General features: G+C 41.2%; 1 protein-coding gene across 9 annotated transcripts in view; it reads left to right on the top strand.

Annotated features, from left to right (window-relative positions):
• stard13b (StAR related lipid transfer domain containing 13b) overlaps positions 1-25,343 on the top strand; it is a 208,775-nt gene that overhangs the window by 172,047 nt on the left and 11,385 nt on the right. For all 9 annotated transcript variants that reach the window (XM_062060320.1, XM_062060318.1, XM_062060321.1 and 6 more), the window contains 6 exons: positions 3,864-3,945; positions 16,177-16,240; positions 18,800-20,142; positions 20,225-20,395; positions 23,130-23,289; positions 23,516-23,714. In XM_062060320.1, coding sequence (XP_061916304.1) covers positions 3,864-3,945; positions 16,177-16,240; positions 18,800-20,142; positions 20,225-20,395; positions 23,130-23,289; positions 23,516-23,714 — 2,019 coding nt within the window. The remainder of the gene's footprint in view (positions 1-3,863; positions 3,946-16,176; positions 16,241-18,799; positions 20,143-20,224; positions 20,396-23,129; positions 23,290-23,515; positions 23,715-25,343) is intronic.

Below are 25,343 nucleotides of genomic sequence, written 5' to 3'. Positions count from 1 at the left end.
TTTATCTGGCACGAGTGGAAAGCTGGTCCCTGAAAATAATACCGACATTAAAACGGTCCATGTTGCAAAAAAGGTTGGGGACCACTGTTATAGAGGATCTTTGACTACTGTTTTTGTAGCAGGTCTTCAAAAAACAGCGGCACGGAAAGTATTCACATCGCTTCACTTTTTCCACATTTTGTTATGTTACAGCCTTATTTCAAAGTGGAATACGTTCATCTTTGTCCTCAAAATTATACACAGAATACCCCATAATGACAAAGTGAAAAGTTGTTGTTTTTTTAGAACATTTTTGCAAATGTATTAACGGCAAAGAGTTAAATCTTTGTACTTCCGGATGCACTGTATAGAAGATCTTTGTTGAGTTTTTTCGCAGTAGTGCCTTGACTACCGCTGGCAGAGAGCAGGCGTCCTTTGCAGTGGACATTGATGTCTTGCATAACAAGGCTACTTTTTATCAGAAATGTGTAAGTTCGACGACAGAGAGGTTCAAGCATGGTTACAAACATTTAAAATATTACACAGGATCCGAGAACGGCAGTTGAACATCTGGGGTCTTGCACGTGACCACAGCGGTTGGGACAAAATGGTTCGCCAAACATCCATCGTATTTTTCGGGCGATAAGCCGCACCTACCAAATTTTAGAAGAAAAATATATTTTTACATATATTAGCCGCACTGGACAATAAGCCGCAGACATATACCGGTACGAAATATTTTGTAACTGTTTATTTACCTTTCTTAATTGTTTCTAAACAGTGTCAAAACATGGCAGTAAAACGGCTGATGAAACAAAACAGAAGTCCTCGTCATGGACCCACTAGCTGCGGAAGCTAGCTCTCTAATCAGTTAAACAGACTCAATAACTCCATGCTGACGTCTTGGTGAAGTAATGAAACTGAATAAATACAAAAATAATGCCATTTTAAGTTGATAATACTGACACAGACACTTGTAAACGTGTTATTATATTATCTAATGCTCACAACGCGAGCTTACACTCAAACATACACACACCTACTCAGTGGCCTGGTGGTTAGAGTGTCCGCCCTCAGATCGGTAGGTTGTGAGTTCAAACCCCGGCCGAGTCATACCAAAGACTATAAAGATGGGACCCATTACCTCCCTGCTTGGCACTCAGCATCAAGGGTTGGAATTGGGGGTTAAATCACCAAAATGTTTCCCGGGTGTGGCCATTGCTGCTGCTCACTGCTCCCCTCACCTCCCAGAAGGTGAGCAAGGGGATGGGTTAAATGCAGAGGACACATTTCACCACACCTAGTGTGTGTGTGACTACCATTGGTACTTTAACTTTAACTTGATGTCATTACGAAAACATGTACAAATCATCGGCGGTCACTCGAATAAGTATGACGATCCTCCTGGTAGGGGTGTATCCCTTTATGGAGGATGCCTGTGCGTGACTTCGTTTTACGTGGGGAGACTTGTGCACAGACAGTCACCACACGATCCTTGACAGAATCGGGTCAGGGTCCAGTGGCATGGAGTCCAAGACGACTGGGGACCCTTTTCTGCTGCAGCCTTCTTCCGCCATCGCAGCCGTTGTGGTAGTTCTTAAATCTACCGTCTTCCGCTTGCTCCGCCGTTGAGGTCTTCACCGTATCCCTGGCTAGGGGCAGTCAGATACTAGGCCTTTGCCAAGGGCCACCTGGGGTAACAGTAGTAAAGGGGTTAACCTCCTAGTGCCCCAAGACCCCATAGAGGAGCCTCCACTGCCGGATGCACTTTAACGTCAAATATGCATGAAAACACTCCTACAGACATCACACATGGGAGGGTTTAGTAAGTATGAATAGTTTTAGTTATATTGTAAAACTTACAAACATTGCTCGGAGTGATGAATGAAGAATCTTTTGGAGTAGATACGCTGTGGACGGTTATACTTCCGGTTTAAATCCCGACACAGGAAGTACATTGTCAACCCGTAGCGCCTGCAGTGAGCGAACTTGTCCAAAGGATGGCGCCATAGCACAAATAATAACACACCTTTTCAGTGTCTGTCGGTGTTTTATGAAAACTATCTGTTGATTACAAAACATCATGGCCTTTGGCGAAGAAAAATCCATAAATTTGCACACCGCAGGGTTCAAAGTGTAGGAAAAAAGTAGAGGTTTATATTCCAGAAAATACGGTAAATCATCATCTTACCTGCAAGCTGCTGTATTGCAAACACCACAACAACAAAAAACTGTTCAGTTTAGTTTATCGACACAATCCATTTGTCACTCAGGCCTTACCCAGCAGGCACAACATTGAAACAACGTTGAGAACTTGTTGTATTAGGTCCTGACCTTGAGCAACTCAAACATAACGTTGAAACAACATGCTCTTTGACGACGTTTAATCAATGTTGAATTCTGATGTTGATTTGATCATTGAATTTTGGTCATTTCCCCAACCAATATTCTACAACTCAAACATAACGTTGGAACAACATTATTTTTGACAACGTTTAATCAATGTCGGGTTCTGACATTGATTTGATCATTAAATTTTGGTATTTTCCCAACCAATATTCTACAACTCAAACATAATGTTGAAACAATATTATTTTTGACGACATTTAATCAATGTTGGATTAGTGCGTGTGCCTCACAATACGAAGGTCCTGGGTTCAATCCTGGGCTCGGGATCTTTCTGTGTGGAGTTTGCATGTTCTCCCCGTGACTGCGTGGGTTCCGTCCGGGTACTCCGGCTTCCTCCCACCTCCAAAGACATGCACCTGGGGATAGGTTGATTGGCAACACTAAATTGGCCCTAGTGTGGGAATGTGAGTGTGAATGTTGTCTATCTATCTGTGTTGGCCCTGCGATGAGGTGGCGACTTGTCCGGGGCGTACCCCGCCTTCCGCCCGATTGTAGCTGAGATAGGCTCCGGTACCCCCCGCGACACCAAACGGGACAAGCGGTAGAAAATGGATGGATGGATGGATGGATGGATTCTGACATTGATTTGATCATTGAATTTTGGTCAATTCCCAACCACTATTCTACAACTCAAACATAACATTGAAACGTTAATCAACGTCTAATCAATGTCGGATTCTGACGTTGATTTGACCATTGAAATTTGGTCATTTCCAACCAACAACGTGGATCCAACGTTGGACATCATCGTTCTCAATTTACAAATACAACTATTTTGCAACGCTGTTTTAAAGTCAGTTTTAAAGGACATGTATGTATAATCAATGTTGTGTCAATGTCTTGTGTCTGCTGGGTATGCACTGACATAAATTCGTCTTGCTCACCGATCTTTAGCTTTCTGAAAATGTGATCTCCAGATCTATTTAGTTTAGGTCTAGACTGTGAACTGATTTGCAGCCTCTTGTAAAAATAAATGGTTCCCCATGGAGGAAAGCTACCGATTGGGGGTTTCTCTCCAGTTGCAGCAGGTTCCTGCAAATTAAATTCAAGATGAAATGCATTATTAAGACGTAATGCTGCTTCAAAGCCTCAAGAACAAGCTGGGCCTTGTTTCGGTCTGAGCGGTCATCGCTGCCTGCCGGCCTGCTTTTCATGACAAAGTTAACGACTTTACATGAATGCCGCGGAATGTTAGATTCAGAAATTCTGGAGGCTGTCCACTACGTTATGTAAGAGAACCCGCATACCACCGCGCAGCACGTAATGCCGGCACAAGCAAGAGCGCTGTTTTTTGGACACATTCCGTCCCTTGTCATTAGCATCAAATACTACGAAAGCTTCGTAGTTCATTTCTGGGAATCTCTCAATGGATCCTTTATTTTATTTTTCCATTTTGGTGTCAACATGAATTCTGTCTGATGATACATCAGTCCTGGCTGCTGGCTCTTCTAATCTTAATGTCGTTTTCCCTCAAGATTCCCAGTTCCCCATTGACATCAGCCCTGTCAAAAGAGACCATGACTTCTTGGACAAAGATCTTGTCGAGCCTCTTTGCAGGTAAATGCATTTTTTTAAAATCTGTTTTAATATAGCAGGATAGAAATTAGACATCGACCAACATGTTTTTTTTCTGGGCCGATATCAATACCGATTATTAGTTGTCAAGGAGGACGATTTTCATTTGCAGTAAAAGTTATTTAAACACGAATAGTATACATCAGTAAACAGCTGGATAAGGCTTTCGGTTGTTGTTTTTGTTGTTGTAATTTTTGTTTTTAAACATTTGTTTATTGGATTTTTGACATATTCAGTCCAGAAATACAATTAAACACATGTCAAACAAGTAACCCACAAAAATTATATATAGGATAAAATAAAATTGCATCAGTCAAATAAGTACAGTCAAATATTGACATACAGACAGCTGCACTCCTAAGTGTCCCCAACACGGTGCAGCAATACACAAAAGCAGACAAAAGGCTCATCAATTATCTACGTTTCAATCGGGGTTAAATGTAAGATCAGTCTCTTTTACATATTTTAGGAAACCACCCCCTACACTGCAAAAAGTCAGTGTTCAAAAACAAGAAAAAAAAAAAAAAAAAATTAGGGGTATTTTATTTGAACTAAGCAAAATTATCTGCCAATAGAACAAGAACATTTGTCTTGTCAAGACTTTCCAAAACAAGTAAAATGAGCTAACCTCAATGAACCCAAAAATACCTTAAAATAAGTATATTCTCACTAATAACAAGTGCACTTTTCTTGGTAGAAAAAAAAAGAGACCTTTTCGCTAAATATGTTGAAAAATATTCTTAAATTAAGTAAATGCTAGTGCCATTATCTTGATATAATGACATGCGCTCGGCATCATGATTTTTTTTTTCATTCTTGAAGTAAGAATTATTACTTTAAAAAAGTAGTTTTATACTTGTGAGTGTTAATGACACAATTTTGCATCAGTTGATATTCTAGTTTCAATCATGTTTTACTCAATATAGGTAATCAAATCTCAGCAACAAGCTGTAATATCTTACTGAGATCATTTAGGCCCAAAACCCTTAAAACAAGTAAAACACTCTAACATAAAATCTGCTTAGTGAGAAGAATGATCTTATCAGACAGAAAATAAGCAAATATCACCCTTATTTGAGATATTTAATCTTACTTAGATTTCAGTTTTTGCAGTGTACTTCCTGAAACTTCACAGAACTACCGTTCAGTGTCAGCCTTATTTTGTCCAATTTAAGGAAATAAAGAATAGCTCTAATTTAGCGGGTGTGGCAGGGAGGCCTTCCGATTTAGCACAATGAGTTTCGAGCCAACAAAGTAATGAATGTAACCAAGTTCTTTTTGGATTTGCTAAGAGAAGATGACAGAGGGGCTACCTCAAATAGTCCGTTTAGAGCAGGGGTGTCCAAACTTTTTCCACAGAGGGCCGTACACGGAAAAATTTAAGCATGCGGGGGGCCATTGTGATATTTTTCATTTTCAAACCTTAACAAAATATATGGATTTTTTTTTTTTTAACCTTTAGGGTTTCCAGGAAATATATAAAGGGTCTCAGTCATTAAACTGTTTAAAATAAGTCAAATTATTATTATTATTTTTTATTTAACGCTTACAGTAAATCTCTATATCAACTTGAGGTTGATATAAAGTAAAAAAAAAAAAGGTTTTCTGTCAAAGACAACTTAGTTTTTTATAGTAAAACTGAAATATGCAGTATTTAGTAATTAGAGCCTTAAAAGATCAATAATGCACCATTGATTTTAAGTCTTTAATATTTTTGAGTAATCACAGTGAAAAGTTAAATAAAATCCTACTAAATATATTTGGGATCCAAAAGGTCCCCCACTCATAAAGTGATACATTTTTATTAGTTTTTTTTTACTTTTAACACTTAAATTACGAGATCAACTTCAGATATATCTGTCGATTGTACGTTTGAACTATTATTTTGTTTGTTTTATACTCTTTTGTCAAATAAAACTTTTATGTTTTTATATGGCAACCACACAATATATGCAATATTTTTTCCACATAAAACATTTTAAAGTGATATTTTTTAAGTAATAATTCATTATTACATAGATTTTTAGTCTTTTTTTTTTTCAAAAAGAATAAAAATAAACAAAGACAAAACACAAAAAACAGCCTGCATGGCAGTTTTGTGTCAACATTGCATCTTTTTCTTGTTAGATTTCACCTCATTCCATTTTTTTAAAATGTTTTTTTAAATTTTTGCAATATTATCAATTTTGCAATTATTGCAGAATGTGTGGCGGGCGGGTAAACCATTAGCTGCGGGACGCAAATGGCCCCTGGGCCGCACTTTGGACATCCCTGGCTTAGAGGATTCGGTTCGATATTTTCGCCAGTTAACAAAGACAAAATGTCAGACCAATAACTGCACAGGGATGGGCAAAACCAAAACATATGAATTCAATTAGCTGAAGACTGTTTACACCGATTACGTAATACCGATATTCTGTCATACATCTTAGCCAGCCGGACCTTGTATAATAAGTACGATGTGTTAGCTTGCATCGAATAAGGCTGTCTCACACAAATACAAGACTTATGACCTCTACTTAAAATCTTTGTCCAGCTCTCCTCAGATAAGTCACCCTTTCAAAGTGACTTCATTGAATTCAGAGACTCAGGGCATAAATGAAAAATGTTATTGTAAATAAAGTCGGAAGTGGTGTTGTGGTTAATTCAGCAGCAAACAACATCGGTGTCTAGGAGGACGCATTTCAAAATATGGGAAATCTCCGGGGAAAATTGGTAAAAATATGGGATTTCTCTCCATCACAATAACTCGCCATCTACTCAATTTTTAAACAATTGTATAGCATTTTATGGATTTAATTCATTGTAAGGTTTCCTTGTTAATGTAAATAATTAGATGTATATACTCTGATGATTAACTTGTGTGATGACTGTGTTATGCTGATAGTATATATTTGTAACATGAATTGATTAACGTGGACCCCGACTTAAAAAAGTTGAAAAACTTATTGGGGTGTTACCATTTAGTGGTCAATTGTACGGAATATGTACTGTACTGTGCAATCTACTAATAAAAGTTTCAATCAATCAATCAATCGTGAGCAACTCTGAAATATTGCGAACATTTAAATCAAATCAATCCTGGGGTCCTTCACGTAGCTTATAGTTGAGACATTTTTCAAGCATTTTTCTTCCCGGATGTTACAGAAAGTATGAGAATGCTGCCTCTTTTTCTTTACTTGTATAAAAAGTCTCCTATTTGTGAAGATGTTTAAAGGCCTACTGAAATGATTTTTTTTTTAATTTAAACGGGGATAGCAGATCCATTCTATGTGTCATACTTGATCATTTCCCGATATTGCCATATTTTGCTGAAAGGATTTAGTAGAGAACATCGACGATAAAGTTCGCAACTTTTGGTCGCTGATAAATAAAGCCTTGCCTGTACTGGAAGTAGCGTGACGTCGCAGGTTGAAGGGCTCCTCACATTTCCCCATTGTTTACACCAGCAGCGAGAGCGATTCGGACCGAGAAAGCGACGATTACCCCATTTAGATTGAGCGAGGATGAAAGATTCGTGGATGAGGAACGTGAGAGTGAAGGACTAGAGTGCAGTGCAGGACATATCTTTTTTCGCTCTGACCGTAACTTATGTACAAGCTGCCTCATTGGATTCCACACTTTCTCCTTTTTCTATTGTGGATCACGGATTTGTATTTTAAACCACCTCGGATACTATATCCTCTTGAAAATGAGAGTCGAAAACGCGAAATGGACATTCACAGTGACTTTTATCTCCACGACAATACATCGGCGAAGCACTTTAGCTACGGAGCTAACGTGATAGCATCGGGCTTAACTGCAGATAGAAACAAAAGAAATAAACCCCTGACTGGAAGGATAGACAGAAAATCAACAATACTATTAAACCATGGACATGTAACTACACGGTTAATGCTTTCCAGCCTGGCGAAGCTTAACAATGCTGTTGCTAACAACGCCATTGAAGCTAACTTAGCTACGGGACCTCACAGAGCTATGCTAACAACATTAGCTATCCACCTACGCCAGCCAGCCCTCATCTGCTCATCAACACCCGTGCTCACCTGCGTTCCAGCGATCGACGGAGCGACAAAGGACTTCACCCGATCATCGATGCGGTCGGCGGCTAGCGTCGGATAGCGCGTCTGCTATCCAAGTCAAAGTCCTCCTGGTTGTGTTGCTGCAGCCATCCGCTAATACACCGATCCCACCTACAGCTTTCTTCTTTGCAGTCTTCATTGTTCATTAAACAAATTGCAAAAGATTCACCAACACAGATGTCCAGAATACTGTGGAATTTTGCGATGAAAACAGAGCTTTTTGTATTGGATACAATGTGTCCGAATACTTCCGTTTCAACGATTGACGTCACGCGCATACGTCATCATACATAGACGTTTTCAACCGGAAGTTTCGCGGGAAATTTAAAATTGCACTTTATAAGTTAACCCGGCCGTATTGGCATGTGTTGCAATGTTAAGATTTCATCATTGATGTATAAACTATCAGACTGCGTGGTCGGTAGTAGTGGGTTTCAGTAGGCCTTTAAGCAGAAGAGATATACCACGTACAAGTGACCAACACACCACGAGGAAGAAGTATATATAAAAAAATACCAAATACTGGTGTCATATGTGTATATTTTGTATCTGAGGCCAATACCGATACACGCCAAAATGCGCAATATCGTCAATCTCTGGTAAGGTTGATGCAATCTTTTATGTTTTTAACAATGCACGTTTGGAAAACAACAATTACAAGTTAGAGTGCTAATAAACTACAACAAAAGCCCGACAAGGCACAATTATATATATGAGCCATTTTACAGGCACAGCGCTCGACATATACCAAGTGCATTACCCCATAAACGTGCGGTTCAATATCACTCCAGTTATGTCAGAGGGCCCATCTTTCTTCTTTCCGAGAAAACGCCACCCGGGTTACCAGAATAACCATAGCAACAATGGAGAGAGGGAAGGTGCGAGGGCGCCTCGCACTCCCTGACATACTGTGACTCTAAACGGCCCTAAAGCAACTCATCTAAATTCCAAAGTGGCCACGGGACAAATGGGACACTATTGGACACAGCTGCAACTGCCGGGTGATTTTGCCCGCGACTTCAACACCATTTCTATGGAAATCTAAGGATGGCCGCCAAAGTCTCGCGTCCCAAAATAATACCGCCTTAGTGTGGGCTGTGTTTGATAGAATTGATATTTCGCGTATGCTGGTGCTGTTTTGGTTCGACCCCTCTTCTAAGAAACCTGCTATTTTAGCTGCTGCTTTCAAAGCTCTTTAGGCCTTTGGAATAAAGGGGCCCCAGCTTAGAAATCCTCCCTTTATCTGCGGGGCCCTGCTATCTACAGTAGCTATCATGGGAACTTGCTGTGTGGATAACTCCTCACATCTAAAACCATTTATTTGTTGCCAAGTTAAGTTGGGTTGTGCTCTTACACTTACTCAGAATATAAGACGACCCCTCTTTTTAAAATATTTTTTAAAACCAAATATACACATATTTTTTTTTAAATCATGTTTTCAGTTCAATTATATTTTGTTCACTGAACTACTGGACAGTTGTTTGATGACACTCTGTCATTGATCACCATTATCAAAAATCATCATGAGTGGGGGATGAGTACCAAATTTGACTGAATTCGAGTAGCGAGTCGTTCATTATTGCAATTTTACACAAAGTGAAGGAATTTCTAAATCGAAAATCATTGTATAGTTTTTCTAACTTACTGATTGTTACATATCTAACATGCTGTGTAGAAGCGTGGGTAGTGCCTGTAAAACTTATGTAAACCTAACCTTACTTTTTGCCGGAGAGAGCCGTAAGAATCATTACTGAAAATGCACACAGGGAACCCACAAATCTAATATTCAAACAGTTAAACCTATTGAAATTCATGAACTGGTAGTGCAGGTGTGTCAAACTCATTTTAGATCGGGGGCCACATGGAAAATAGTCTACTCCCAAGTAGACTGGTAAAATCACGGCACGATAACTTAGAAATAAAGACAACTTCAGATAGTTTTCTTTGTTTAAAAAGAGAGCAAGCACATTTGAAAATGTACAAATCATAATGTGGCTGGGTTTTTTTTACACTTACATGTTGCAGTTAATAGTATTCTATCTTTATTTGTCATTATTTATACTTTCTGAATCAATTATGTGATAATGTTCGTCAGTCAACTCATTGGTGTTAATTTTCAATCTATCAAGATAAAAAAAATAATATCAAAATCAAATTACAGGATGATATTTATGTAATTTGCTCATTTTCCTCAACTGGTGCACTAACACCATGTGGTTTATTTATTTTTTTACATATGTAGAATTGTCTACAAAGACACAAATATTTGCTATTGCGACATCTAGTGGACACATTTAGAACAGCGTTTTTTTTTTTCATTAAACATTTTCGGCTCATTTTTATACTTAGCAAACTCATCCAGCGGGCCGAATAAAACCTGTTTGTGGGCCTGATCCGGCCCGCGGGCCATACGTTTGACACACCTGTGGTAGAGTATAATATACTAAAAAACATGTACAAAGCCCATTCTACCAAACAACACTTTTAGAACAGTGACAATGGAAATAAGTATTTCAATCAAAGGTTTATGGTACAAACTTGATAGTGGAGTAAAACAATGTACATCTTTTTCTGTGTAAAAAAAAATCAAACATGGGAAGAAAAGTCAAAATAAAACAATCAACGTAATGTTAAAGTAAATTCTGAATGAAAAGGAGCAAAAAGAAGTTAAAAAATATATATATATATATCTGCCTACAACAATTGTCTTTCAATGTTGGCGACGACAAAGTTATATTTTCATTTTACAACAATTAAACTAATAATGAAGACATCATTTTACTCCACTAAAATAGTCCGTCTGTGTTGGCGCTTATAATAACAATATCACTCATATTTGGTTCATTTTCAGGTCATTTTACAACAATCAGTCATACTGGAAATACGCAAAAATTGTAAAGAGATGTCCTGGTTATCTTTCGCAATCCTTATGTAAGACAAGAACACATATGCTTGGCTTTTGTGATGCGTTTGAAATCAAAAATAAATAGCTAACAATTCAGTCAACAGATGGATGGTCCTCTGTTGCGTTCATTATAGTCTGTAAAAACATCCAGAAAGCGCAAACAATGAAAATGAACCAAATATGCAGCGTCCTCTGCAGTGGACATTTGTAATTTGCATAACAGGACTGTTTGACAAAGGAAATAGAACAAATGTCCACTGCAGAGGACGCTGGTTCTCAGGAGGACAGAATACGCTCGTCTTTTTCTGACTTGAAACATCCAAATTGAGCAGCCCATCATTTCTAGGTTCATGTACAAACCCCGTTTCCATATGAGTTGGGAAATTGTGTTAGATGTAAATATAAACGGAATACAATGATTTGCAAATCCTTTTCAACCCATATTCAATTGAATGCACTACAAAGACAACATATTTGACGTTCAAACTCATAAACTTTTTTTTTTTTTTTGCAAATAATAATTAACTTCAAATTTCATGGCCGCAACACGTGCCAAAGTAGTTGGGAAAGGGCATGTTCACCACTGTGTTACATGGCCTTTCCTTTTAACAACACTCAGTAAACGTTTGGGAACTGAGGAGACACATTTTTTAAGCTTCTCAGGTGGAATTCTTTCCCATTCTTGCTTGATGTACAGCTTAAGTTGTTCAACAGTCCGGGGGTCTCCGTTGTGGTATTTTAGGCTTCATAATGCGCCACACATTTTCAATGGGAGACAGGTCTGGACTACAGGCAGGCCAGTCTAGTACCCGCACTCTTTTACTATGAAGCCACGTTGATGTAACGCGTGGCTTGGCATTGTCTTGCCGAAATAAGCAGGGGCGTCCATGGTAACGTTGCTTGGATGGCAACATATGTTGCTCCAAAACCTGTATGTACCTTTCAGCATTAATGGCGCCTTCACAGATGTGTAAGTTACCCATGTCTTGGGCACTAATACACCCCCATACCATCACAGATGCTGGCTTTTCAACTTTGCGCCTATAACAATCCGGATGGTTCTTTTCCTCTTTGGTCCGGAGGACACAACGTCCACAGTTTCCAAAAACAATTTGAAATGTGGACTCGTCAGACCACAGAACACTTTTCCACTTTGTATCAGTCCATCTTAGATGAGCTCAGGCCCAGCGAAGCCGACGGCATTTCTGGGTGTTGTTGATAAAAGGTTTTCGCCTTGCAGAGGAGAGTTTTAACTTGCACTTACAGTTGTAGCGACCAACTGTAGTTACTGACAGTGGGTTTCCGAAGTGTTCCTGAGCCCATGTGGTGATATCCTTTACACACTGATGTCGCTTGTTGATGCAGTACAGTCTGAGGGATCCAAGGTCACGGGCTTAGCTGCTTAAGTGCAGGGATTTCTCCAGATTCTCTGAACCCTTTGATGATATTACGGACCGTAGATGGTGAAATCCCTAAATTCCTTGTAATAGCTGGTTGAGAAAGGTTTTTCTTAAACTGTTCAACAATTTGCTCACGCATTTGTTGACAAAGTGGTGACCCTCGCCCCATCCTTGTTTGTGAATGACTGAGCATTTCATGGAATCTACTTTTATACCCAATCATGGCACCCACCTGTTCCCAATTTGCCTGTTCACCTGTGGGATGTTCCAAATAAGTGTTTGATGAGCATTCCTCAACTTTATCAGTATTTATTTGTAATGTTTACTAAGGGGGAGGTGACGGCAAACAGACACCAGGGGGAAGTGTATACAATTATTTAATATATACTTATATATATTCAATATATATAATAATAACAAACAATACTAATATAATAAACTAAGGAAAATGGAGTGTGAACTAGATCCAAAAGGTAATGAGTGTGTGGTGTAAGATTATGTGTGTAATTTAACTGAAGTGTGTGTTACCAAAGTGTTGAACGAGAGAAGAGGAAGTCCAGGGGGCAGGCAGGTGATCTGGGATACAAGCGGGGGTCCGTGGGGCTGAGAGGGGCGTCAAGTCCAGGGGCGAGCGAGGAGTCAGGAACGAGGAATGCAGTCCAAAAACACAAGGGGGAGATCCAGGGAAAAGTGAGGCGCACAGCTCACTGTCCAGGCGACGGAGGGTACTGCAGGGACACGGAAGAAGACAGGGGGGGTTAAGGCACGGAGAGGAAAACAAGGAGAGAGAGCTAAAGCTTAGCTTATGGGTCACCATGAGAAAACTAAGTTCCCGCGCCGATCCTTGGGTTCACTGGTCCCTTTATGCGGCTCGCCCTCATCAGTCCCAGGTGTGCAGCTCTCCGGTGAGTGATTGCAGCTGGTGGCTGCTGCAGGGCGGCGACGCGCGCGGCGCGTCCCTGGATTTGCGCGGCCGTGGGCGTGTCCCCAGGTGCGCACAGACGGCAGGGGTCTGAGCCGTAACAGTATTCCCCCCCCTATGGACAGATTCCAGATGTCCTGGAAGTAAAAGCCCCCAAAAAACAGGAACAACCGTCAAGGGAGGGTGGAGGGGCGAACTGGTGGTGGGTCGCCGGCCCAAGTGTCCCCGAATCCACCGGGGACGAGTCTGGTGGCGGCGGCGAGTAGACCGCCGCTGCGGCCGGCGAGGTGGATGACCAAAGAACGGTCGACTTCTTGGCCGTCGGGGAGGCGGACGCGAGTGGCGCCGTGGTGCATCCCGCCGGAAACGAAGAGGAGGCCGGCGCCATGGTACAGCCCGCTGGACACGAAGAGGAGGGCACATCGTTGTCTGAGGTGAAGTGGAACAGGAAGACGTCGGCGTGGAAGCAGCGGACGTCATCGGCGGCTTGGAAGCAGCGGACGTCATCGCCGGCGTGGAAGCAGCGGACGTCATCGCCGCCGTGGAAGCAGCGGACGTCATCGCCGGCGTGGAAGCAGCGAACGTCATCGGCGGCGTGGCGGCAGCGGACGTCATCGGCGGCGTGGAGGCAGCGGACGTCATCGGCGGCGTGGAGGCAGCGGACGTCATCGGCGCTGCAGGCCGAGGTGCAGAGGTCGGCGCTGCAGGCCGAGGTGCAGAGGTCGGCGCTGCAGGCCGAGGTGCGAAGGTCGGGGCCAGCCTGGGAGCTGGTGGAGACCCGGGGGTTATCCTGGGGACTGGTGCTAGCTCGGAGGCTAGCCGAGGGGCTGGTGCCAGCTCGGAGGCTAGCCGAGGGGCTGGTGCCAGCACGGAGGCTAGTCGAGGGGCTGGGGCTAGCTCGGAGGCTAGCAGAGGAGCTGGGGCTAGCTCGGAGGCTAGCCGAGGGGCTGGTGCTAGCTCAGGGGCTAGCCGAGGGTCTGGTGCTAGCTCAAGGGCTAGCCGAGGGTCTGGTGCTAGCTCAAGGGCTAGCCGAGGGTCTGGTGCTAGCACAGGGGCTAGCCAGGGGGCTGGTGCTAGCTCAGGGGCTAGCCAGGGGGCTGGTGCTAGCTCAGGGGCTAGCCAGGGGGCTGGTGGCTGTGGCTGGGAAAAACAAAAAATAGGTGGAATAAGTCTGGCCGAGGGAAGTCTGTCTGGTTGCAGCTGCGCCCTCACACCAGCACAGCCACCAGTACCATCCCCCCCCTCCTAAAGCGGATGCCAGACGCTTCCAGCTGACTGAGGGACAGTCACTAAGGGTGGGAGGTGGGTGGCCAGGCGGCGGGTAAATTCCTCTATCCCTACAGCACTGCTAAACAGTCCAAGATTTTGCTGAGGTGGGCTAGAAAAATTGTCCAGGGTGGATTGAAAAGAAAAAGACATAATGAGTAGGGGGGGAAAAAAGTCACTGGGGGCGGAGCTAAAGTCACTGGGAGACGAGCTAAAGAAAAACTGTGCCGTCAAGTCCTTATATATAATTTGGCGGGAACTTACTGTAATGTTTACTAGGGGAGAGGTGACGGCAAACAGACACCAGGGGGAAGTGTATACAATTATTTAATATATACTTATATATATTCAATATATATAATAATAACAAACAATACTAATATAATAAACTAAGGAAAATGGAGTGTGAACTAGATCCAAAAGGTAATGAGTATGTGGTGTAAGATTACGTGTGTAATTTAACTGAAGTGTGTGTTACCAAAGTGTTGAACGAGAGAAGAGGAAGTCCAGGGGGCAGGCAGGTGATCCGGGATACAAGCGGGGGTCCGTGGGGCTGAGAGGGGCGTCAAGTCCAGGGGCGAGCGAGGAGTCAGGAACGAGGAATGCAGTCCAAAAACACAGGGGGGAGATCCAGGGAAAAGTGAGGCGCACAGCTCACTGTCCAGGCGACGGAGGGTACTGCAGGGACACGGAAGAAGACAGGGGGGGTTAAGGCACGGAGAGGAAAACAAGGGGAGAGAGCTAAAGCTTAGCTTACGGGTCACCATGAGAAAACTAAGTTCCCGCGCCGATCCTTGGGTTCACTGGTCCCTTTATGCGGCTCGCCCTCATCAGTCCCAGGTGTGCAGCTCTCCGGTGAGTGATTGCAGCTGGTGGCTGCTGCAGGGCGGCAGCGCGTCCCTGGATTTGCGCGGCCGTGGGCGTGTCCCCAGGTGCGCACAGACGGCAGGGGTCTGAGCCGTAACATTATTGCCACCTTTCCCAACTTCTTTGTCACGTGTTGCTGGCATCAAATTCTAAAGTTAATGATTATTTGCAAAAAAAAAAAAGTTTTTAGTTTGAACATCAAATATGTTGTCTTTGTAGCATATTCAACTGAATATGGGTTGAAAATTATTTGCAAATCATTGTATTCCGTTTATATTTACATCTAACACAATTTCCCAACTCATATGAAAACGGGGTTTGTACCATGAATTGATTTACATGGACCCCGACTTAAACAAGTTGAAAAACTTATTCGGGTGTTACCATTTAGTGGTCAATTGTACGGAATATGTACTTCACTGTGCAATCTACTAATAAAAGTTTCAATCAATCAATCACTCAATGTTGTGCATGATAGCAAAATAGCACCGCTTTCAAGCTACACACATCCAGGAATGAACAAGAAAGTAGAAATGCAGCCACTCCCAAAAGTCGCCATGACTCTTGCATCCAGCAGTGAGAGAAACCAGACACATTAAAGTTTTCCAGCGAGCCCAGCATCACGTCCCTAGTCGAACAGATTTTTTCCATCTGAATCAGACAGAGCGCTAATTACTGTGCTGAAAAAAATGTTATCAGAATGAGTTCCCATTGAGGGACACTTATGACGTTTCCTGTTGTATGTTGATAGCATCTCGGTCTGTCTTCCAGGCGACTCAACACCTTGAATAAGTGTGCCTCTCTGAAACTTGATGTGAACCTCCCAAAGAAGAAAGTAAGTGTTGGTTTTTCACATCGGTAAAGCTTTAAAGGAAAAACAAGTTGACTTTATATGCTTAATTGTGTTTCACTGTATCCATGAAACCATATCTAATTGTATTTACAATCCACAAAGTATGTGAGAATACCGCCCAAACATCACAAAATGCCACAAATTCAATCGGCCATTTTGAATATTCCACTCCAAATATTTTCGGCAATTTCCATAGATTGTACGCTTCTGCATTTTGACCATATTATCAGATCGGTCAAACTGGAAATACGCAAAAATTGGTAAGAGATGTCCTGGTTATCTTTCACAATCCTTATGTAAGAGAAGAACACATGCTTGGCTTTTTTGATGCATTCGAAATCATAAATAAATAGCTAGCAATTAAGTGAACAGATGGAGGGTCCTCTGTTGCGCCCATTATACTCTCTATAAACATCCGGAAACGGCCAACAATACTCCGTTTACACGTCGTGACCTGAAAATTAAACAAATATGAGTGATATTGTTATCATAAGCCTATAAGACTATCATAGCGGCGCATTGATAGCAGTGAGCTAATGCTAGCTTACGCTGCTATTGTTGACACACTGAGCCGGCGTTCGCTTCTGAATCGTCTCAAACTTGCTAAAAGTAAATTCTAGATTATAACTTATGCATTTATCACCTGCTAGTAGACAAATGTGGCTATGGACCGACAGGCTGGTCGACTTTGACATCACCAAGGTGGCGAAAAAGACACAAAAAGTAGCTTCCTGCAGGAACTTTTTTTTAACCCTTCGTGAGGATTGCGATTGAATCTTCATCTAAACGGAAGTATGTGAGCGTCCCGTCGGTCGGCATCCATTTGTTTTATTATGATTTATTATGGTTACTTTCAATGTTTAGCACCTAGTAATGCTGCAGATGCTATTGTCACAATGAAACTACATCCAGCACTCGGCTTTTAAAACGTATTGCTCATCCTCTTTGTGTTCAGGTTAAAAAATATAAGGTTCTGGATCATCATTTGTCCAAAAGTAATCGTTGTTGGCTGTCACAAAGTCTGCTTGATTAGCATTGTTGTTGATGGGGAAGGAATCTGTGGTTCCTAACGATACCTCAAAGATCACGTGACTGGCTTCCTCACTAACTCTCAAAATAGCGCGAGAATCTCCGTGAGATTGATACTATTTTGATCATATCTACTTATTTGCAAACTTTAGAAATCTTTTGGTGTCATAAATCAGATATACATGATAATAGCTTCAATATAGAGGCAACTTGTTTTTACACTCTACTGTTACTTTAAATCTGTCAAAATCCCTACAATTTGATTTGATCGTACTTACTAAGTCAGAGTTTTCCAAAGTGTGGCCCATAGCTTGTTTATTATTGGCCTGTGACACATTCTAAAGACAAAATAAAAACATTTGGGATTAGAACATTACAGAAAAACACAAATGCTGAAATTTGCAAACCGCTGAAATGCGCAAGACGAACTTAAATGTTAATGTTAGCACGCTAACAGTTAAAATGCGTCAACTTCCAACTCAACAAAGTGTCCACATGTAAAATTAGCTAAATATGTTAGCATGCTATCAGTCAACATGCTAACAGTTCATTTGTATCAAGTACCAAGTTCTAGGACTCTCATGTGTTCAGCTGCAAAAATGGCAAAAAAAAACTCATAATGTTAGTTTTCCTAGTTAGTTTGTTAGTTAGCATGCTAACAGTTAACATGTGTCAAGTACCAAATTAAATAAGTGAAGTGTCCGGCTGTAAAAGTTAGCATGTTAGAATGCCCACATGCTCATAGTTAGCATGTGTCAAATACCAAGCTCTATAAGTCTGAGGAGTTCGGCTGCAAAATTGGCTAAAAAAGTTAGCATGCTAATGTTAGCGATGCTGCTGAGTCTGAGCCAATCAGTGGCCATGATACTGGATCGGATGGTCTGATTGTTTTGGTTTTGTCTAGTGGCCAATACTACTGTAGTATTGATATTTTTTTAATTAATTTAGCCATTTTTATGCTTGAAAATGCTTAAATTAGGGCAAAATGGCATAGAATATACGTTATCGATAACACAATGTGGATGTTGTGTTCAGATAGTTTAGCATATATTGATTGATTGACCGGCATCCCTCAATTTTCATTTATGCAGCCTTTGCTAGAAAAACTGTGGACAGCCCTATACTAAGTGTTTTCTTTGCTTCCTAGTTTCAGTCCACCCTACTTTCAAATGCCATCTTGTTCTATTTATGGCTATTTGTTTTTGTAAGCATATTTTGAGCACATTGTGTTACATCACTGTTTCCTGATTGTGTAACATAGTTAGGACTAAGCAGACACTTCCTCCCGCTCGTCCCTGCAGGTCCCACTCATTGTCCTCTCGGGTGATAGCGATACGCTGTAGGTGATTCTATACATGGCAACCTAACCTATTTACCCCGTAAACAGGATACAGACTGCTAATACAAAGCACAAATGCGCTGTGAATGGTTTCTGTCACGTACGAAAAGTTGTGCTATGTTATCTTTGTCTTTGTTGTTGCTGATTTTATGTTGTTTCATGTCTTCCATAAGAGCGAAGACTCTGATGAGGAAGACCTCTTTGCCATCAGTGACAAATGGACCTTTGAATGGAGCAGTCGGCGCTGGTCCAGGCTGCAAGACATTGACTGTTTTCTGGGACACCAAGGACAGGATCTGTCAGCTGGGGATAATGTGCCTCTAAGAACCACAACCAGCAGTGAAAGTGTGCTAACGGACCTCAGCGAGCCGGAAGTATCTTCTGTACACAGCGGGAGCAGCGGGGGCAGTGGGCCTCGAGGACTCAGCACCGAGGACTCTGACTGCTCCAACCGCACCTGCTCAGATTCTGTAGCCATGCCAGACTCGACTTTGCTGACAATGCCTCACATCAACAAAGACATTGGTCATTATGGCTCCCTGCCTAATAAGTATGGCAAGACAAGTCGCACCCGTGCCAAAGACTTCCTGAAACGCATGGAGACCTTACGCTCCCGGGGATCGCTTGCAAGAGGTCGTAAGACGTTAGTCATCAGTTCCCCTGTGCTGCAGCAGGAAGCCCTCGCTCTAAAAAGTCTGCCGTGTGTTGAGATTATAAACGGAGGTCCAGAACCACCGTCCCACAAGGTTCCGTCCCAGTCTAGCAGTGAAGGTAGCAGCCATTCCAGTGGAAGTGCTGGCAGCACACCCAGCCTTAAAGAGCGCAAGCCATACCGGGCTGACCACAAGCGTAGTGGCATGTATCTAGAAGACGTAGACATCTTCTCAGGCAACCAAATCAACAAAGTTGTGGAACAAAATCGCAAAAATGAATTTTGCTCTTACGAGGACCTGGTGGTTCATATCCCTAATGACCACAAGCCAGGAACCTTCCCTAAAGCACTGTCCATAGAAAGTCTATCACCAACCAATGGGGCCTCCATAAACTGGCACACAGGCAGCGTGCACCTGGACTCTGCACTAATAGCATGCAGGCAGGAAGCCAGGCCTGTCACACAGTGCTGTTCTAGAGGAAGCCGCCTCAGCGTGTACGACAATGTTCCTGGTTCCCATTTGTACGCCAGCACAGGGGATCTAATAGACCTGGAGAAAGAAGACCTGTTTCCTCACTTGGATGACATCTTGTTGCACGTCAATGGTTTGCAGCAGATAGTGGACCACTGGTCTAAAAATGTACTGCCGGGAGTGGAAGGACTGTCGAAGGTGGATGGAGAAAGGGAAGGTACGGTTGGTCTTCAGTCCTCAAGTCAGATCACTTTGGACTTTGAGGGGGATTCTGTGACGGAAAGCCAGACTACACCTACTGGAGATGGCGTGTCTCTTTCAGACATTGAAGCGACAAGGATCAGGGAAAGGAGAGACTCGGGAGTAGGGGCTTCGCTTACAAGACCCAACCGGTAAGACATTAGTAGCAGTTCTCTGCACAGAACACTCTCTAATAGTTTGAATAACGCCTGCTTTATCTTGTTATTGCGCTAGGCTACGATGGCCCAGCTTCCAGATATCCAACCGTCTAAGCCACTCGGTGGCATCGCTGCAAATAACCAACCAGTCGGCAGGCCAGCTGAGTTTGTTGCAGAAGTTCTCTCTGCTCCGTCTTACGGCCATCATGGAAAAGTACTCCTTGTCAAACAAGCACGGCTGGACCTGGTCAGCATCTTTGAAACATTGTACAGTGGTGGGAATAATTATTTGATCACTTTGTAAGTTTACCCCTTTACAAAAAAAGTCAATAATTAATAAATTGTTTGATTAACAAACAAAAAAAAACATATGAAATCTTTAAATAAAGGTTGCACCTTTATTTTCAGGCTATAGAGAACACCAAAATAAAAGCTGCACCTACCTAATTTTTGGACATACAATCGTGGTCAAAAGTTTACATACACTTGTAAAGAACATAATGTCATGGCTGTCTTGAGTTTCCAATAATTTCTACAACTCATATTTTTTTTGTGATAGAGTGATTGGAGCACATACTTTTTGGTCACAAAAAACATTCATGAAGTTTGGTTCTTTTATGAATTTATTATGGGTCTACTGAAAATGTGACCAAATCTGCTGGGTCAAAAGTATACATACAGCAATGTTAATATTTGGTTACATGTCCTTTGCCAAGTTTCACTGCAATAAGGTGCTTTTGGTAGCCATCCACAAGCTTCTGGTTGAATTTTTGACCACTCCTCTTCACAAAATTGGTGCAGTTCAGCTAATTTTGTTGGTTTTCTGACATGGACTTGTTTCTTTAGCTTTGTCCACACGTTTAAGTCAAGACTTTGGGAAGGCCATTCTAAACCCTTAATTCTAGCCTGATTTAGCCATTCCTTACCACTTTTGACGTCTGTTTGGGGTCATTGTCCTGTTGGAACACCCAACTGTGCCCAAGACCCAACCTCCGGGCTGATGATTTTAGGTTGTCCTGAAGAACTTGGAAGTAATCCTCCTTTTTCATTGTCCCATTTACTATCTGTAAAGCACCAGTTCCACTGGCAGCAAAACAGGCCCAGAGCATACTACCACCACCACCATGCTTGACGGTAGGTGTGGTGTTTCTGGGATTAAAGGCCTCACCTTTTCTCCTCCAAACATATTGCTGGATATTGTGGCCAAACAGCAACATTTTTGTTTCATCTGACATCACATGGACAAAGATAAGACCTTCTGGAGGAACGTTCTGTGGTCAACGTATTACTGTAAATGGGAAAACGGTCCCACCGTTTTTTTTCCAATTCTGGCAACAGAGCTGCCAGTTTTTTACTGTAAAAACAATTATGATGCCGTTTTTCTGTTTACAGTAATACAGGTTTTATGATTAAAAAGCTGCTCAGTTGACAGAATTAAAAAAACAGCGTTAGATTTTTTTCAATTTACATAAATATGCTGTAATAAACACCGTAAACATTACCATCAAATATATTTTTACAGTGTAGAATTTGATGGATAACTTGCTTTGAAATCATAAGTCCAGCAGATATTTACATTTAACAAAAAATAACATTGTTTAGAAAGTGTGATTATACACTGGAAAAATATATAAACTCAACACTTTTGTTTTTGCTCCCATTTTTCATGAGTTGTACTCAAAGATCTCAAACTTTTACTGTATACACAAAATACTTTGGGTACATGTGGTCTGCGGTTGCGAGGCCGGTTGGATGTACTGCCAAAGTCTCTGAAACGCCTTTAGAGAAATGAACATTCAATTCAGGGGCAACAGTTCTGGTGGACATTACTGCAGGCAGCATGCCAATTGCACGCTCCCTCAAAACTTGCGACATCTGTGGCATTGTGCTGTGTGTTAAAACTGCACAATTCCATTGTGGGCAGCGGCAGTCTTAGGCCCACCTGTGTAATAATCATGCTTTTAAATCAACATTTCGATATATACCACACCTGTGAGGTGGGATAGATTATCTTGGCAGAGAAGAAATGCTCACTAACAAAGATTTAGACAGATTTGTGAACAATATTTGAGAGGAATAGGCCTTCTGTGTATATAGTAAAAGTTTTACATCTTTGAGTTCAAATAATGAAAAATAGGAGCCAAAACAAGTGTTGCGTTTTATATTTTAGTTCAGTATACAATATTGTTACAAAATTGGATGATATTAATGTATAAAAATATGCAATTTCTTTTAGTACAAATATTTTTTTCCATCAAAACGGAAAAAACAAATACATTTACTAAGCAATGATGAGGTTCTTTATTGACGCATATTATTTCCAGGCGTTCGCGGGCCGTATAAAATGATTTTGAGTTTGACACCTGTGTTCTAGTACAGTGGTCCCCAACCTTTTTGTAGCTGGGGACCGATCAACGCTTGAAAATTTGTCCCACGGACCGGGTGGGGGGGGGATTTTTTATTTTTATTATTTTTTTCATGAAGAAATACAATCATGTGTGCTTACGGACGTATCCCTGCAGACTGTATTGATCTATATTGACATACACATACACAATATGTATATATTGTGTTTTTTATGTTGATTTAATTTTTAAAAAAATTTGGGGACCACTGTTCTAGTACATCACATTCTTGTTGGCACAGAGCAGAGGTCAGATGTTTCTTGGTGTTGTTCATCTCAGGAGGGATTGTGGTCCGATCCTCTTTAAAGGTACCTTCTAAATCCTGAATGTTTCGAGGCAGTCGCTCGGCAACTTTTATGTTTCAGTGTCTGTCTGCTTTAGGATTAAGGTAAGGAGATTTCAATGTGCTTCTTGCTTGGTCCGTTCCTTTGTTGCCTTGGTCGTTTTGTCTTTGTAAAAGGGGTCAAACGTAGAAAATCAGCAAATGGTCATATAACTATTACCCCCACCGTTTATAAGACAACGATTGTTTGTGTTGATTTGTGTTCTGATTTTCTCAACGCGTGTGTCGACTAGGGCAGTACCAAAGTTCATGAAGAGAATGAAGGTGCCAGACTACAAGGACAAGAATGTGTTCGGAGTGCCCCTCATAGTTCACGTGCAACGTTCTGGACAACCACTACCCCTCGGCCTGCAGCAGGCCCTGCGGTACCTGAGGAGCCAGTGTCTTGACCAGGTCAGCCAGGGTGCACACACACTCTCGGGTTTCAAGAGTGATGTAACAAGTGATTGGGTTTATCTGACACGCATAAAGGCGGCGTATGGGTTTCCCTTCTCAATGACATGGGTCGTTGTCAGGATACAAAAGACGACAACGCGGACAATGAACGCGCTACACCTCGCTGTCACGGAATGCCGTCAGCCGACCTTGTTGACAACAACATGTTTGTTTTCGCTCCTAGGTGGGTCTGTTCCGTAAATCGGGGGTGAAGTCCAGGATTCAAGCTCTGAGGCAGTTGAACGAGAGCTCCCCGGACAACGTCAACTATGACGATCAGTCTGCGTATGACGTGGCGGACATGGTAAAGCAGTTCTTCAGGGATTTACCCGAGCCGCTGCTCACCAGCAAGCTGGGGGAGACCTTCCTCCACATCTACCAATGTGAGGCCACCACTCTCAGGAATTAACAAGTGCATGAAAAAATATGCATGTATTATTGTACCAAAATTCTTTGCAAACATGTATCTCAATCTGTGTGTGTGTAATCCAATTCACATGTCTGTGTACTAATGTGAGTGTCTGTATACACTATTAATCTCTGTGTGTGTAATCAGATTCTCGTGTGTTTGTTTTAAATTGTCTGTCCGTATTATGATTTGTCTGTGTGTAAAAAAAAATCTGTCTGTTCGTATTATGATTCATCTGTGTGTACAATATATCGGTGTGTAATATGATTTGTCTGTGTGTAAAAAATATTTGTCTGTCCGTATTATGATATGTCTGTGTGTAAAAGAATATGTCTGTTCATATTATGATTTGTCTGTGTGTACAAAATATTGGTGTGTGAAATATGATTTGTCTGTGTGTAAAAAATATTTGTCTGTCCGTATTATGATTTGTTTGTGTGTAAGAAAATATATGTCTGTCCGTATTATGATTTGTCTGTGTGTAAAAAAACATATGTCTGTTCGTATTATGATTTGTCTGTGTGTACAAAATATCTGTCTGTGTAAAAAATATCTGTGTTTATTATGATTTGTCTGTGTGTAAAAACATATCTGTCTGTTTGTATTAAGATTTGTCTGTGTGTGAAAAATATCGGTGCGTATTATGATTTGTCTGTGTGTGAAAAAGTATCTTTCTTTGTGTATTATGATTTGTCTTAGTGTAAAAAAATATCTGTCTGTGTGTATTATGATTTGTCTGTGTGTAAAAAACATCTGTCTGTTTGTATTATGATTTGTCTGTGTGTACAAAATATCTGTGTGTCTGTAAAAAATATCTGTGTTTATTATGATTTGTCTGTGTGTAAAAACATATCTGGCTGTTCGTATTAAGATTTGTCTGTGTGTGAAAAATATCGGTGTGTATTATGATTTGTCTGTGTGTAAAAAAATATCTGTCTGTGTGTATTATGATTTGTCTGTGTGTAAAAAATATCTGTCTGTGGGTATTATAATTTGTCTGTGTGTAAAAAATATCTGTCTGTTCGTATTATGATTTGTCTGTGTGTACAAAATATCTGTCTGTTCGTATTATGATTTGTCTGTGTGTACAAAATATCTGTCTGTTCGTATTATGATTTGTCTGTGTGTACAAAATATCTGTCTGTTCATATTATGATTTGTCTGTGTGTACAAAATATCTGTCTGTTCGTATTATGATTTGTCTGTGTGTACAAAATATCTGTCTGTTCATATCATGATTTGTCTGTGTGTACAAAATATCTGTCTGTTCGTATTATGATTTGTCTGTGTGTAAAAATATATCTGTCTGTGTGTATTATGATTTGTCTGTGTGTAAAAAAATATCTGTCTGTGTGTATTATGATTTATCTGTGTGTAAAAAATATCTGTCTGTTCGTATTATGATTTGTCTGTGTGTACAAAATATCTGTATGTCCGTATTATGATGTGTGTAAAAATATATCTGTCTGTCCGGATTATGATTTGTTTTTTGTGTAAAAAAAAATATCTGTGTGTATAATGATTTGTTTGTGTGAAAGAAACTATCTGTCTGTCCGAATTATGATTTGTCTGTGTGTAAAAGAAAATATCTGTGTGTAATATG

The sequence above is a fragment of the Entelurus aequoreus genome, linkage group LG10 (genome assembly GCF_033978785.1).
Source record: "Entelurus aequoreus isolate RoL-2023_Sb linkage group LG10, RoL_Eaeq_v1.1, whole genome shotgun sequence".
NCBI classification, from domain to species: Eukaryota; Metazoa; Chordata; class Actinopteri; order Syngnathiformes; family Syngnathidae; genus Entelurus; species Entelurus aequoreus.
Note: the sequence above shows the minus strand (reverse complement) of the source record. Positions and strands in the feature narration are given on the sequence as shown.